Source organism: Besnoitia besnoiti, assembly GCF_002563875.1.
Source record: "Besnoitia besnoiti strain Bb-Ger1 chromosome Unknown contig00007, whole genome shotgun sequence".
Classification (NCBI taxonomy): domain Eukaryota; phylum Apicomplexa; class Conoidasida; order Eucoccidiorida; family Sarcocystidae; genus Besnoitia; species Besnoitia besnoiti.
The window spans coordinates 3,195,704-3,209,512 of record NW_021703915.1 but is presented as its reverse complement, the minus strand read 5'-3'; the positions used below and the strand labels follow the sequence as shown (position 1 = coordinate 3,209,512).

The following is a 13,809-nucleotide window of genomic DNA, read 5'->3' as shown; positions in this document are numbered from 1 at the left end:
CATTCTCCTCAGTTTCGTGCGTAGGTCCTGAGCACGACTGCCCTCCTCTTCTTTTCGTTGGATCTCTTCCACTGCAGTCGCGAGCAAGAGAGACAAAAAACGCCCGCACGTTCCCTCTCTCGGTGTGTCATGCGTGTTTTTGCCACACAAGCAAAGGCAACGAGTGCGCCGCGTCGGCCCTTCGCCTCCCTCCGGCAAACTCTTCGCCTTTGGGCTGCTGAGGAGAGAGCCGAGGTGTCTCGCGGTGAAACGCGCGAATAAGGAGATCTGCTGAGAGGAAGGACCGCGGAGGAACGGGGGAGAGAGAGGATGGAAGGAGGCGCCACGCGGTGACGGGGAGAAGAAGAGCGGATGAACGACGCGCGCAAACTGTCGTGCGACTCGCTGAAGTTCTCCGCTTTGTCTGGGCCACTCTCCGCCTCACGGCCGCTCCCTCGCGTCTCTAGAAGATAAGGAATAAAATCCTCGTTCCTGTACACGAGGGACCTTCTTCTTCGCTAGGGAGTTTGGTGTCGGGTAGACATCTTCCTTCCCCTCCTTCCTCCCCCCCCCAAGGCTCGGGGTCGCGAACTGCGGAATTTTTCCTGTCTGTCGTCCACGATGGAGAGGGCGACTCGCCTCGCAGTAGGCTGCATCCTTGTTTCCTTCTCGCTTTTTTCTTGCTCTCTCTCTTCTTCCCCGAGATGGCCAGCTGCCGTCTGGGCTCTGAGGCCTCCATCGTCCTCCCCCCTTGCAACGATTCCGGCCCCGCCGCATCTGCCGGGTGTCCATACACCGGCGCCGCCGCCCGCCCGGTCGCACATCACGTCTTCGTCTCACTCGTCTTCACTCTCTTCCCCCAGCGCCTCTGCTAAAACTTCTCTGACTCACTACGGAAGTTCTGCGGAGGACGCAGGGAGCGGCTCCGCCGCTTCTTCTTCGCCAGTGAGAGACGCGGCGCGGCGTCCCTGGTCCGGTGTAGATACGCCGGCAGCTGTCGAGACACCCGGAGGCGCCAGGGAGCAGGGGGCACAGGAGCAGAGCTCGTTTGACTCGACGCCTCAGAGTTTTCCGTCTCTTTGGTCGCAGCTTGATACACAGTTGAGCGCGGCACACGCCGAGGGACAGGGGGAGGTTAAGCCAGCCGGAAGTTCTCCTTTGTCGCGAAATTCACTCTCAGCAACGAGCATCACGCGGCGGCGGGTTGCTTCGTTTTCCACTCTCGTGCCCACGCCTCCCGATATGTCTGCATTGCCCGTTCAAGGGCTCCTCCAGGCCTCCAGCGACCCCGACGAGGGCTGGGGCGTGCAGCTTTCGCTTCGCGGCGCGCTTTCCTCCTTCCCTTCGTCCCCCATCTTCTCTCTTCACACTCGAGCGAGCCGCGCCGCTCCCTCAGAGGAGACAGCCAAAGACGCGACCTCTGCGGATCCCTGTGCGTCTCCACCGGTTGCGAGGGAGTCTCCCACGCTCGCCAGTCCGGCTGAGGACGCGGAAGAGAGGGCGCGCAGCGCGCGGGCCCGCGGAGGCGCCGCCCAGAGAATCTATTCTGTCTCCTTCAGCGCCCCAACCGACGAACTGTGGGGGCAGGACGTCGTGGTCTGCATGAACTGGGCGCAGCCGCAGCCGTCTGCCAGTCTGTCAGACTCGGCGTCGCCTGCGGACCCGCTCCCCCCGGCCGACCTCGCGTCCGCATCCACTGCGCTCCCCGGCGTCGACGGCGAGCGGCAATCGGCGCCTGCAGAGGCCGCGGCTGGAAGGAGACCGGAGGCGGCAGACGCCCGCGCGGCGAAGACTGTCTCCGTCGCGGTCGCCTTTGGCCACGTGCCCGACGCGTGTGCTTGGGGGCGCAAAGGGAGCGAAGGACAGAAGACGCGAGGCAGAGCCGAGTGTGAAAAACCGCAGGTGGAGCTTGGAGGAGGAAGAGCTGGGGGCCAGCGTCCGCAGGGCGAGGCCTCTGCTGCCTCTGCAGAGACTGCCGAAGGCGTCGTTCACAGAGAAGGAGAGGACCGCGGAGGGAGAGCGGCGACGCGAGGCGACGCGCGGCAGCTCCAGGGCGCGTCGAGTTTGTCCGTTCTTCACGTGCTGCATGCAGCTCCCACCGCCATGTCGCTCGACGGGAACTACGACGTCAACTTCCTGTTGCCGCTCCGCCTGATGCCTCCTGTGACCTCGCATGCACTCTGGGGCCACTCGCGAGCTCCTCGCCGAAGCCCTGAGGATCGGGAGGCTGAACGAGAGGCTGGAAGCGGATCTCCGCTGGGCGGGAGGAACGCAGCGGGCGTTGCGGAGAGGAGCCCGACTTCCGCTGCCGATACGCAAAGAGACCTTGCTTCCTCCTCGATGGAAATCTCATCTTCAGATGCGGACAGCGCGAATTTGTGTGCGTCTTCTGCGAGTGGGCGCCGGAGACACACGGGGCGCCGGATCGGCGAGAGCCATAATACCGGCGCGGGCGTCTTGTTGGGCTCCATGTGCCGCGGGCCAGGGGACGAAGTCGAAGAGACTCTGAGTGACTCGCTGGAGCGGAGACCGCGCGGGCGGCTGGACGCCGCAGGCGAGGAGGCGGAAGACCGTGCGGGGCGCGCCATGCGCGGAGGTGCGCGTCTGGCGCACGACGAAGCAGCGAGGCAGGGAGCCGGCGGCCTTGTCGGCACCGCGGATGCGTCGGCTGGTATTTCCGCGCCGTTGACAAAGTCCGCGATGAAGGCCGCGCTCAGCTCTGCGCTCCTCGTGGTGAAGCCGCAGCTGTCTGGCGGGTGCGACGGACACTTTGCCAGCCAAACGCTGGCGCTGACGCCTCTGCGCCCGTACCTGGGGTCGCGCGGGCCCTCCGAGCCGCGCCGCCGCGTGGAGGCGGGCTGGGTAGAACGCGAAAAGCAAGAGGGCGTTTCGCCCGCGAGAGCCAGGGGCGACGAGGAGGCGGAAGCCGTGGAGGCTGAACTGCGCGACGAAGAGGGCGACGCCTTCCTGGATATTGCCGTGCCGCTCTCGCTGTCTGTGCGCGGCGAGGATCTCCCGGTCGACCTCGCGCTCTGTCTGTACACCAGCCGCCTGGACACGCACCCACTCGCCTTCGGCGCAGTTCACCTCGGCGCGCCGCCTCCTATCGGTGCCGAGGCACTTGCGCAGCTTCCGCTCGCTTCACCCGCGAGCGGAGAGGCGGAAGCGAACCGGGCACATGCGGCGAAGTGCGTGGGACCTGAGGGCCTTGCACCTAAGGCCGCGGACGCGAAAGAGGCCGGCGAGACGCAGCAGGTGGAGCCCGCCGGAGCGCAGGGGGGGGGGTCAGCTTGGACTGTCGACAGCCCGAGTGTGCCTGAGAAAGTCCTCAGTTGGCTGGCCAGGCAAGTCGCCCACTTGAACTTCATGCGCCGTCGCCCGCACGCGGAGACCGTGGGAACAGTTGGCCCCGCCGAGGGCGCGGAGCGGACGGCGGTGGAGGGGCATGGAAAGGAGGCGTCGAGCGTCCGCGGCGAGCCCGCGGCCGCGGACTCGACCGCGGTCGGCGCCGCGGAGGAAGGCTGGTGGAGCCGAGTGACGGCCTTCGTGGCGTCGCCTCTGGGGGGCGCGCCCGACTCGAGAGGCTCGACGGAAACTGAGGGCAGCGGCGACGCGGCGTCGGCGGAGGACGATCAGGCGGGCGCAGAGGGAGAACAGGAGCACCGAACCCAGTTCGGCGCGCCAGCGGCCAGGTGGCTGCTGTACCTGCCTTTCGCTGTCTTCGTCGGCTCGGTCTGCGGATACCTCCTCACGCTGCACTGGCAGGCGAGGGCGAAGCTGCGGGAAGCGCGGGCGAAGACGTGCAACGGGCCCTGCTGCTCAGGTGAGATGCGGAAGAAAAAAGGAAACCCGATGACCGCGAAAGCAGGCGGAGGGGGGGAAAGGCGGGGGAGCTGGGCAGGGCAGCCGGAGGAGGGATGCTTGCCTCGCTGGTCGTCGGGGAAGGCAGGTCGCAGGCGTTGGCATTCTGCGCCAGGCGCAGTTCGCCTCGCAGATATCTGAAAAAAAGTCGCGCGTCCTCGCTGCAGATTCGTGTTTTCACGTCTTGTCCCTAAGCCGCGTTGTGCCGGGTTGCCTGCGTGTGTCTCCTGCAGAGGCGCCCTCTGATTTGATGGCGATCCGTTCGTCGCTGCGAGCGGCGAGCGCCATGACCTGCGGGTCAGTCTCTTCTTCCTCGCCGTTTTTGCCACTCTCGTCTTTCGGCGACCGCCTGGCGTGGGGGCGGCGGGCCGAGAGGGGCGCGGCGCCCGGATCCTCTGCCGCGTCGCAGGCGGCCTTCCTCTCTTGCGGCGAGGCGCTGTTTTCTTCCACGTCGTCTGCCTCTTCTCGCGCCTCGCGCAAGTCGAGCCACGGCTCTTCGCGGAGGAGCAGGAAGGCGCGGCACCCGCCAGCGTACGTCACGCCGAGCCGGCGGATCTACGAGACGCTGTGGGGCGGCGAGGCAGAAGAGCGAGACGACGCGAGGCGCGAGGAAGACCCGGAGCGCAGAAGCCTCTTGGCTGGCGCCGACGCCTGGCACTGGGCTGACGATGAGGGCACAGCCAGTGGACGGCGAAGAGGCAGACGCGAGCGCAGAGCGGCGCGCGAGAACGACGTAACGAGATGGCAGATCTCCTACTAGAAGACTCCCCTCGCGCTGCGCGTACGAGAGAAATAGTGCGACTACGTGGCGGGAACAGTGAACGCGTCTGTGCCTGGCTGCTTTTGCCGGCGGTCTCTTTTCTCAAGTCTGTCTCTTATCCTAAACTGCACTGCAGTGCATCAGGTTTTTGAACTGCACGTACACCGCGGTGCGGAGAGGACTGGAGACTGCGGGAGTGCATCCAGGTCTCTAGGTGGCAGAAAAGCGTTTCCTCGCGAAACGCAAGGGAATCTGTGGATGCGAACGGGGGAGCGAGGGGGGGGGCGGGGGGGAGGGGTGCGTGCGACTCAAGAAGAGTCCATTCTTGGTTTTTCGTGGCATGTCTTTTTCCACCGGCGCACGTCTGTCTTTTCGTCCCTTGCTAGGTCGCTCCCTCGAACTGTCTGTTTGTTTCTATCGCGTTTTTTCGATTGTTGACACCTCGGGGAAACTGGTCTATTTTGGAAAAAAGAACGACCCACCTCAAACTCTCAAACTCTCCTTTCCTTCGCCATCCGGCGACACGGAGACACCCCGATCACCCCGCGCGTTGAACAAACACGCAAGTCGCGAGCTTCCGCCGCCGTACTAGATTCCTAAAGGCGCGTGCCTCTACGGGTAGCGACCGCACACCCTTTTCTTCACGAATGCATGCGGCGGCACTTTCTGCGGCACGGCCAGCTTGCTATGTGGGAGACCGCCCAAACCAAGGCTACTCCGCATTCATCTGCCGCGTTTCTTCTTCCACCACAACCTGTTTAAGCATCCTTTCTGCGCGCCGTAGCTGACGTTTCCTCCTGCCAGCGTGGGCAGCCCGCTGCGAAAGCTCTGCCGAGGCCAGTCGCGGAGGACCGGTGCGTGTAATTCCTTCGCAGGAATGACACCTCCAGCGTCCTTCCCGATATGTTGCAGATGCCTCGGGCAGCGAAGGATGGTTTCAAAAAAGTGCAACACAGTAAGTGTGGGGCGCTGTCCCGATTCTCACGCCTGGTCGCTCGAATCATCAGGTCGGTGGCTCACAGGACTCGCGACGGCGTGAGCATCCGCTGACTACTATTAGCCGGGAAGTTGGTGCCTCAACTTAGGGTACGTACTGAAGCAGTTCGTGGAGGGAGTCGTGGAATACACGAGGATCGCCTTCACTGTCGCTGCGGAATATCCCAACACTGGGATAAAGGGCGAGAGCGCGTGTCTGGCTTGGGTGCTAAGTCTCCCTCTACACCCCGAAGAGACACTCTCTACGTTGCCATATCGACGCGGTAGCGCCACGGGCTTGCAACGGCGGGCAGTTATTTGTATGTGTTTGTTGATATCTTGCTGTGTGCATGCCTGCATCTGAGTCAAGCGAGATTTATGAACAGCCGTTTCACACGGCCTCTGTCGTCCGCGCAGCGAAGCCGAGCCTGCTGCATGTGCTCACGCCCCCGCTTCGGAAGCACACCGGTGCACGCAGACCCACACCGCGTTGGTCTATCTCTGGGGTTGGAAATGCATATTTGCCTTTTTCGAAGAGGTAGCATTCGGCTGGGGATACACCTGGATGAAGCCATAGACCGAGACGGCGCCCGGGCCACGTGCGTGTGCACCGGCCTTCGATTGAAGACTCTGTCTTGATTTATAGGGATCCGGCTGCCTTGGCTGTGCGTGATACTGCGTCTGTCTGGGAGATTTTCATCCTCCCTGGGTTGCAAGCGGCTCGCTGTCGGCGGACAAATATTGGGGATGTGTACCATGGGGCTTGAAGTATTCGCCAACGAACGAGCGGGTCGTCAAGTCATTCGCAAAAGGGATTGCAGTTAACATCCGCCATCCGCCAGTTTAAATCCAAGCGCAGATGCAAGCACACGCCCATGGGATACTCTGAGAGCATAAAAACGGAGTCATAATCTTCTGAGCGGCGTGATTCTTACGTCAAAGCCGCCGCCTTGCCAGGAGTCACCCGGCAACGCAGTCTGGTGTGCGCGGCGGGCGCATGCAGCCGCGACTTTGAAGAGCGAACGTAAAGACGCGGACACTTCACAAGCGGAAAGTCGTGGAATACAAAGTCTAAAACAAGGGGATTCCGTATCTCAAAATGCAAGAACGATCTCTTTGAAGCCCTTCGAGGGAACAATAAAGAGGCAGCAGTTCGCAGAGGGAGAGGTGTGTCTGCCGCACGTTGTCTCGCGTGCCGCTGTGCTCGTGCGTAGTAAAGATTTCCTGTCTTTCTTTTTCCTCTCCGTCCCTTCTCTCTTCTACGTTGTCCTTCGGTGTTTTGTTGGTGGGCTGCTTCTTTCGTCGGGATTTGCATTTACCGCGCCAAGATCGAAGCCTCTTTCCACGCGCAGGTTTTCCTGCGGTACACTCCTGTGCTTGACCTGTTGCCCTTTCTGCCTGTCCTGTGCACTTCATCTCTTGTTTTCCATATTTTCTCAAGTCTTCTCTGTGCTGGCGTCCGGCTCTTGACTTCCGAGTACTTTCCAGACCTCCACGACGACCTCTCTCCGCACTGTCTTTTTCTCATTGTCTGTACGGAGGTCGTTTCTCCCCCTCCTTGTCTGTCTCCTCTTTCGCGTGTGTCTCGCTGCTTTCTCCGTTTTTGCCAGGTCCTGAGTGCGTCTTCTTTCGCTCTGTTCTCTTCTTCTGCCACCGTTGGAGACGTGGGTTCCGTCTTTGGCCCTTTAGTCTTTGCTCCGCGTGTCTTTTTCACGATTTTCACCATGTCGGCGCTCTTCAACTTCCAGTCGATGCTGACGGTCGTCCTCCTGGCGATCTGCACATGCACGTATCTGCGGCCGCGCTTTCCGTCTCTAATCGACAACAAGCAACCGGGCTTCAAAGGCGTGCTGGGGAAGTTCGCGGTCCTCGGCGACCGACTTTCTGGCTATGTCTCCGCTGCATGCGTCCTCATGGCGTTCTCAACTCTCTTTCTTCGCTGACAACCGCACGGGAGGCGAGCGACAGCCTCGATGAGGAGACAGATGCCGTGTTGAATGGACGAACGATGATAGGGATCCATTCAGAGCACACGAGATGGTGCGCGGGAGACGGGGGAAGACGCGGGGGTCGGCGCCCACCCAGCCTCCGCTCGCAGGCGCCGCGCTTCAGAAGTCTCTCAGACCGCGTTTTTTTTGCTCTGCTGGGCGTCCAGGCGTTGCGCATCGCGTAGAGAGAGAGTAGAAAAGTCGTGGAGGTTGCATACAGCCGCCAGCTGCTTCTACGGCGCATGCCAGTAGCGCGACGTGCCCTTCCAGCGTTGTTAAACGATTTAAACGGCAACGAAACGGGCGGTCGTCGGGCGCGCCGTTGATGGGCTGCAGTCTATTCCCCCGCCAATGGGAGTGTGTAGCAGGTCTTGGCGTGTTGGGTTGTGTATCTACAGTCGGCGTGAGCGGCGATCTGCGCGTCTGAGCCGGTTGCGTAGACGTAATTTTCTGTATACGGGATGATTCTATGCAGGCAGGGATGCGTTTGCGCGCCTGCTGGCAAGAATGAACCTCTCTCTCTGGGGTGACGTGGCGGTCAGGAGAGAGTTCTCTTTCACGCCCCTCGCGGCACTGCGTTCCTAGACTTGCGGAGGGCGTTCGCTCTGCTTGGGCAAAGATCCTCTCCTGGACTGTAGACCTGCTTGCAATTTTGTTTGTTGCGACAGTTGCACTGCGTCTCCGGAGGGCCCGCGGATTAGCGTAGGTGTTCAATACCCTACTTCTTTTAAGAAATTATTCCACATCGGTTACTAGTTAACAAAACAACATAAAAGATAAAGCTACATCCCATTCCGAGCATTTTTCTCTGCTGTGACTTTGATAATTGCAGACACTTTTAGCTGTATTACGCAGTCCAGCGGGGTTTTTAGATGAAGTACACTTCCCTTCGTGGCGGTAGTATGGCCTCCAAGTACCAGGAGCAATACAGTTTTTATAGGATAAAGGAAACACAAGGTTGAACTGTGGGTTAGTTTCAATGCCCAAGGCAGCGCACTCGATTGTATACACAGGAAGCTGTGCTCCCTGTGTATACAATCCAGTCAAAGATTGTTTAAGTCACCAGGCATGCAATACAAGCAAATAGCAACTGACGCTAGCTTTCATCTTGCATTCAAATGGGCTTCCGAAGATCGTATACACTACCTCTGTCTGGGGAGCATCTACACTACCAGTTGGACTGCTGGTTTAGATCATGAAAGTCTCTTTGTACCGGATACACGCTGCCCAGTGGAGAGGTGGCGCAGTGCAGTCACAGAGAATTTGTCTGCAATTTGTAACCGGAATCATCTTCAGTATTTTGAGAACCAGAAGCCTTCCGTTACTCGATTTAAGCTTTATACTTCTGGTAGGTAACCGCTGTCTTCAAATAGTGGTTAACAAATCGTCTCCGTGCAGACATAAGGCTCGCAATACCAATCAGGTCTCAACTGAAGCTAAAATCTCTGTTGCACTTACTAGGGCCGGAGTCAAACTGAAGTGAAAATGTAAGAGTCGGTGTGGATGTTTGCGTGTTTCGAGGAAGTATAGAGGATCATATTCGCCGCAGGAAGCTCATCTGCAGATGCACGAAGGCCACGCGGCCCGATGAGGCAAAAACGTGTGAGGGAACCGAAGAGACGGCCGGCTAAGCTTATCCCAGTCACGAAACGTCACGAAGACTTCGCTGCAGTTTGATTCGTCCTCGCATGGGCGCTATGTCACCTTAAAGCTAGAAATTCTTTCGGTGAGAGATGGTGCGTACACGATGTTTCCCATCCTGTTCAGTTCGAGAGTGTTCTCTCAATCGAAGCCGAGTGCAAGGCTTTCTCCCTCTCGTTCGAGTATCGGCGAGCAGAAGCTAAAAATCCGTCCGCTGGCAAGCGACCAGTCCATTCTGTGGCGTTCAGCCGTTTGTGTGCCTGCTGTATTGTGCTGAGCAGCGCGATCTCAAACTACAGAGAATGCGCAGCAGGCGCCTGGTCGTTGGAATGCGCTTCAGCACAGTTCGACCACCCCTCTCTGTTTCGAGTTTCAGCCCTCTACAGTTGCAGCATTCGCATGGGGACAAGTCCAGGCGAAACCTGCCCTGAGTGACTGGCGCGTCCTCGCCGCTCTCTCACCCGAGCCAACTGCCTCGTCGCACAGAACTGCTTGCGAAACGCCTTGAAACACGCCGCCCACAGCGCCAAGACAACTGCTGAATTCCAGAGACCCGCACGTACCCCGACATGTGCATCCACGCACGCGACAGCGCCTGTGCGCGGCCATCTGACAACAGATGCCCACGCGGCATCGATTGGCGGTATCGATCCTATTACATTCGTCTGCAGATATACACACGCGTGGTCGATTTTGTGTGGCTCGCCCCCCAAAAGCTGTGCGGACACAGCTTCACACCCAGCCAGACGTTTCACCGCACAAAGCCTCCAGCCGTTCCGCCGCCAGGGGCCAGTGCGTCAGGCCCGCCCAGCTCTTCCTCGAGTTCGTCGAGCTGCATGTCTCCGCGCCAGGCTCTCTCTGCCTTGCGCACCTCCTTTTCGAGCTCCTCCTCAGCCAAGTGAGTGAAGACTTTCTTCACAAAGTCGCGCTGGCTGTACGGCAGGCGGTCGCGGCGGCGCGCCTTCCGCTGCGTGCTGCCCACAATCACCCAGTTCTCGCGGTGGCGCATGCCTTCGCCTGAGGCCGACATCGCCTGCTGGGCGAGCTCGGTGAGCGTGCGGCTGCCCGTCGAGAGGCTGGAAGCGGAGGATGAAGAGGACAGCGTCGCCGCCCCCCCTCCTCGCGCTTCGCCCTCCTTCGCCTCCGCCCCCGACTTGGCCGTCTTCTCGCGCTGCATGCGCGCCTCGGCCTCGCGCCTACGCTCGTCTTCCTCCTGCTGCCGATACCACTCGCGCTGGCGCAGCAGCCGCCGCCGCGCCTCCCGCGCCGCATTCTTCTCGCGCTCCTCGAACGCGCGCTGGAAATTCCGCGCGCGCTTCTCCGCCTTCGGGTTCGGCTTCCGCGCGAAGAGCTGCGACGCGCCGCCGCGCCGCGAGCCGAGATAGCCGTGCGAGACCGGGCCCGCGAAGGCGCCGGAGACGCGCGCTGCGGCCGCTGCGGAGGCGGACAACGAGCCAACTGCGGAGCCTGACGCCGCGAACGCTCTGAGATGAGAATCCTCAGGAGAGGACACAGAAACAACACCACAAGGAAAAGAAGGCAAGGCGGGAGAGCCAAGAGAGAGGCCGTCAGACAGACGGAGGGAGACCAGAAAAAACGGGGAACTGACAGGGGCAGAGAAGCCTCGCGGAGAAAACGATAACCAAGACAGAGAGACGCACCTCGCGCCGTAGACGCCGGCACGTAAGAGGCGCTGAGGCAGCGGCGCGAAGGGCGAGAGGCTTCGAAAAGGCGCGGAAAGAGAGACAAAGGCGAGGCGGGAGTAGGGACTTGCAGGACCAGAAACTTGGTGAAACAATGTCTCAGGAGAAGACGGCGCAACAAACTCGAAGCTCTCTAAGGCGGAAACACGCGCCGGTGTGGCCTGTCGGCATGCACCGCCTCCCTCACCCCCCCAACACGCGCGCGCGTCCTCATGGTCGTCCGCGCGAGCTTCTGCTGCTACGGCTGGGTAGCAAGCAAGTGCTTTCCATTCATTTTGGGAAGTAAGTGCTTTCCACTCATTTGTAAGATGCGCGTGTCGGCCCGACCCTCCTGGATACCGGTGGCGGCGAGGGAGAAGGAGAGGCGAGAGACGCGCCGGAAACAGGGACGGCAGGGGCAGGCGAGACGACGAGCTGAGTCGGTCACGGACCACACCGGCTTCTGCGCCTGATCGCCGTCTCGTCTCAGAAGAGAAAGAAAGAAGGAGCCAGACAAACCCCAGGAGACAAATGGAGACGCGGACCAGACGTAGAGACGAAGAACACGGAAAGGGAGAAGCGGGCATTGCGAATCTTCATGGCTTGAGAGTGGGCGGGGAACGCGAGAGAGAGGGAGAGAGAGACCGACAGAAAGACGAAATATGGCCGCAGCAGACGAGAGTGGTATCAGCCGCGCCAACAGGAAGACTTTTAGACAAAAACAGTGAAGCGGCGGGGACGTGAGGTGACAGCCCAAGCTTCACACGCACATAGACCGGCAACCACACCACCTGCACGCAAGATTTAGAATGCCTACACGCTAATTTTAGGCAAGGCAACCGATTTCGTGCGCCATCCACAAGCCTCTAATCTGATAGAAGAGGATGGAGATAAGAGAGTACGGGGGGTTGAGCGAGGTAACAGACCGCCCTTTTGGTGTATGTGCACGGGAATATCTCTGGAGACAGCACACTGCAGTCGGACACTGCTGCAAAGACAAGTGAATGAGGAGTGCCTTCGAGCTATTCTGCCTCGAGTACCACTCGAATTCAGCTGAAAACGTGATTAAGGCATAAAGGAGGGGATGTATCTGGAAACTCAGCAACAACATCCGCCAAGAGACCTGATAGGGCACGCAGCTAAAGTCGCGGGTGCTCCGCATGCGTCGGCGAACACACAGCGATACGACGCCCGTTCTAGAAGATTTGGGGTCGTCGCGCAGAAAGAACTCCTCGGAAAGTCGATACAAGACATGAAGCATTTAAAACATTGTGGAGAGATCACGAGCCTAGACGCAACGCATGTGCAAGGCGTGCATCTGTATCTGAGAAAAGCCTGTATCCTCGATGCGGACGCGTGTCTCCGTGGCCCGTCCTGTTGGTCACTACTTTTTCCGGTGTGTCGCGTCTTTTCCGCCTCTGTTTTGTCTTGCTTTTTTTTCGGCGGTGGGACGAAGAAGCAGTAGAGCTCCTGACTCGACGAGGCCAGTTTTACCGCAGCACAATTTCCAGTTGCTCTACCCAATTTTTCGCTAATCTCATTTAAATTATCAGGTGTACATACACCTGGGATCGCCTGACTTCGCCCGGTGTCTCGGTGCGAAACGGACCGCGCCGCAGGGGGGATCATCGACATTGTTTTTTCTTCGTTATTAGCGCCTTCCAGTGAGGAGCAGTTCATTCTCTCCCCAGGCATCAACTCTCTACTCACTCCCAGAGACGAGGTCTGCTTGTGTCGGCGTTGTGACTCCCTTTCCTCTTCTTGGTTCGTTACTCGTCGCCCATCTTTCATCCGCTCCCCCAGAGGCGGGAGAGTGTGCATCTTGTGAGAGGGCCTTCGCCTGCCTTTGTCTTTGTCGCAGCTTTTGCGTGTTCATTCGTCCCGTAGTGCTTCGGTCCTGCAGCGAGACCGCAGATTTGTGCTTGTCATCCAAGAGGGAAGAAACCTCCCATCGCAGTCTTGGTCGAAGATGCTTCCGGACGGCAGCTGGGCCTTGATATACCCTTGCCGGCGATCGCTTGGCTTGCGCTCCACCTATCTTTTAAAAAAAATCTAGTGTCTTTCTTAACACTCCTGGCCTCCAGAGGCCTTTTAAGGGATGCCCGCCTGCCATAGGAGTGGCGGAGCCTTTAGCCTCTCTACGGAACGGCAGCGCCACAGAGGACCCATGCTTCCTCTGCATTCCGTATCCCAAGGAGTTCTCTTCTCTGTCTGCTTCTCGCGCTTCCTTCTCTTTTGCATCGCCACGCTGTTCCGGTCTGCTGTCCTTCCCTTCTGCTCTCCCTCGCAATTGTCTCTGAAGAACTCCTTCCCCGCAGTATCCTCGTACTGCCATTGCTGTCTGCCTTCCTCTCGTCTTTCTAGATCGTTTTTTCCCGCCTTCCAGTCTCCAAGTATCGACTCCCCGGCTCGTACACGCTTGATGTTTTTGTTTTGTGTGCGCGACCAGATAGAGCCGCGGCCTTCCGCGACTTCACGCAGAGTTCCACAGCCCATTTATGAGTGTGTCCCGAGCTTTATCGGTTTTTTTTAATTCTCAATCCAAATTCATCTTATAACGTTGGTTTTCTAGTTGCCACTGCCGTTGTACTCCAAGTAATTACAGGTGTTACTTCTGTCAGTCCACACCTACGAGGCACGAGGGCGACTGCCATGCGCCTCCTCAGGTTCGACAGACGATTTCGACGTCGGAGTCCTTCAGGCTTTTGAAGCGTAGTCAAACTCGCCGGAGAGGAGGCGAAACCCTGAAGAGGCTCCAGTGTACAGGCGGGGCTTTCGCCGCGGACGCAGATCGTTCGGAGTCAACGCGGACGTCTGATCACGCACGCGCTGAGAGCTTGGCGCTCTGTTTGGCTTCCACTTTTTTTTTTATTTCCCTGGGGCTCCCGCAGCTCGGGTGACGATCTGTAAGGGGGGCGACTTC

At 59.5% G+C, this 13,809-nt stretch overlaps 3 protein-coding genes across 3 annotated transcripts; 2 read left to right on the top strand and 1 right to left on the bottom strand.

Moving 5' to 3' along the window:
* Positions 1 to 600: 600 nt before the first annotated feature.
* On the top strand, positions 601 to 4,600 carry BESB_074510 (uncharacterized protein; the record flags this gene model as incomplete). The annotated part of the gene is made up of 2 exons (XM_029365824.1): positions 601 to 3,802; positions 4,074 to 4,600. 2 exons carry the CDS (start codon positions 601 to 603, stop codon positions 4,598 to 4,600), a joined length of 3,729 nt encoding a protein of 1,242 aa, XP_029218308.1.
* A 2,699-nt stretch (positions 4,601 to 7,299) lies between these two features.
* On the top strand, positions 7,300 to 7,518 carry BESB_074500 (putative transmembrane protein; the record flags this gene model as incomplete). Its single annotated transcript, XM_029365823.1, has 1 exon — positions 7,300 to 7,518. One exon carries the CDS (start codon positions 7,300 to 7,302, stop codon positions 7,516 to 7,518), a length of 219 nt encoding a protein of 72 aa, XP_029218307.1.
* Positions 7,519 to 9,955: 2,437 nt separating this feature from the next.
* BESB_074490 (uncharacterized protein) lies at positions 9,956 to 11,473 on the bottom strand (the record flags this gene model as incomplete). The annotated part of the gene is made up of 1 exon (XM_029365822.1): positions 9,956 to 11,473. The coding sequence occupies one exon, from the start codon at positions 11,471 to 11,473 to the stop codon at positions 9,956 to 9,958; it is 1,518 nt and encodes a 505-aa protein (XP_029218306.1).
* Between the last annotated feature and the right edge of the window lie 2,336 nt (positions 11,474 to 13,809).